Raw genomic sequence first — 445 nt, 5'->3', positions numbered from 1 at the left:
AAAGTAAGAATGACAATGGAATAATCCTCTGCTTGGTCTTTGACAGGATCGCCGACGAGAATATAATGCTAGTTTAGCAGAAGTTCAGTTAGAAGGCGCGTGGGGGGAGCTGGCATCACTCTTAACGCGGCTCCAGGAGAAACTCGACGAAGCCGCGAACACCATACGCTGTACCAACTGCAACAAGAGGCATCGACGCACCAAGTTAACCAAGCCTATTTATGCGGCAAGACACTGTGCGGAATGCCAGATACACCATGCTGCAAGGGAGGTAAGATGATAAGAACAGAGAGGGGGTCATTGATTCTTGGTAGTGAATATTCTTAGCAGAATGTGCAGATGGTTTCAAAATATACCACTTTTAGGATTACGGAGGAAGGTTTTGTTGTTTAATGGATTTGGTATGGAGAATGAATTATTGGTATTCTTTTCGTGTTTATCACAT

The 445-nt window shown here is 44.0% G+C and overlaps 1 protein-coding gene across 1 annotated transcript in view; it reads left to right on the top strand.

Annotated features, from left to right (window-relative positions):
• Nucleotides 1–445, top strand: part of LOC119591942 (putative uncharacterized protein DDB_G0277255) — a gene marked incomplete in the record, with an annotated part of 25,369 nt that overhangs the window by 17,731 nt on the left and 7,193 nt on the right. The window contains 1 exon segment of the mRNA XM_037940696.1: nt 47–271. Coding sequence (XP_037796624.1) covers nt 47–271 — 225 coding nt within the window.

The sequence above is a fragment of the Penaeus monodon genome, chromosome 29, assembly GCF_015228065.2.
Source record: "Penaeus monodon isolate SGIC_2016 chromosome 29, NSTDA_Pmon_1, whole genome shotgun sequence".
Lineage (NCBI taxonomy): Eukaryota > Metazoa > Arthropoda > Malacostraca > Decapoda > Penaeidae > Penaeus > Penaeus monodon.
This window is presented reverse-complemented; position numbering and strand designations above follow the sequence as displayed.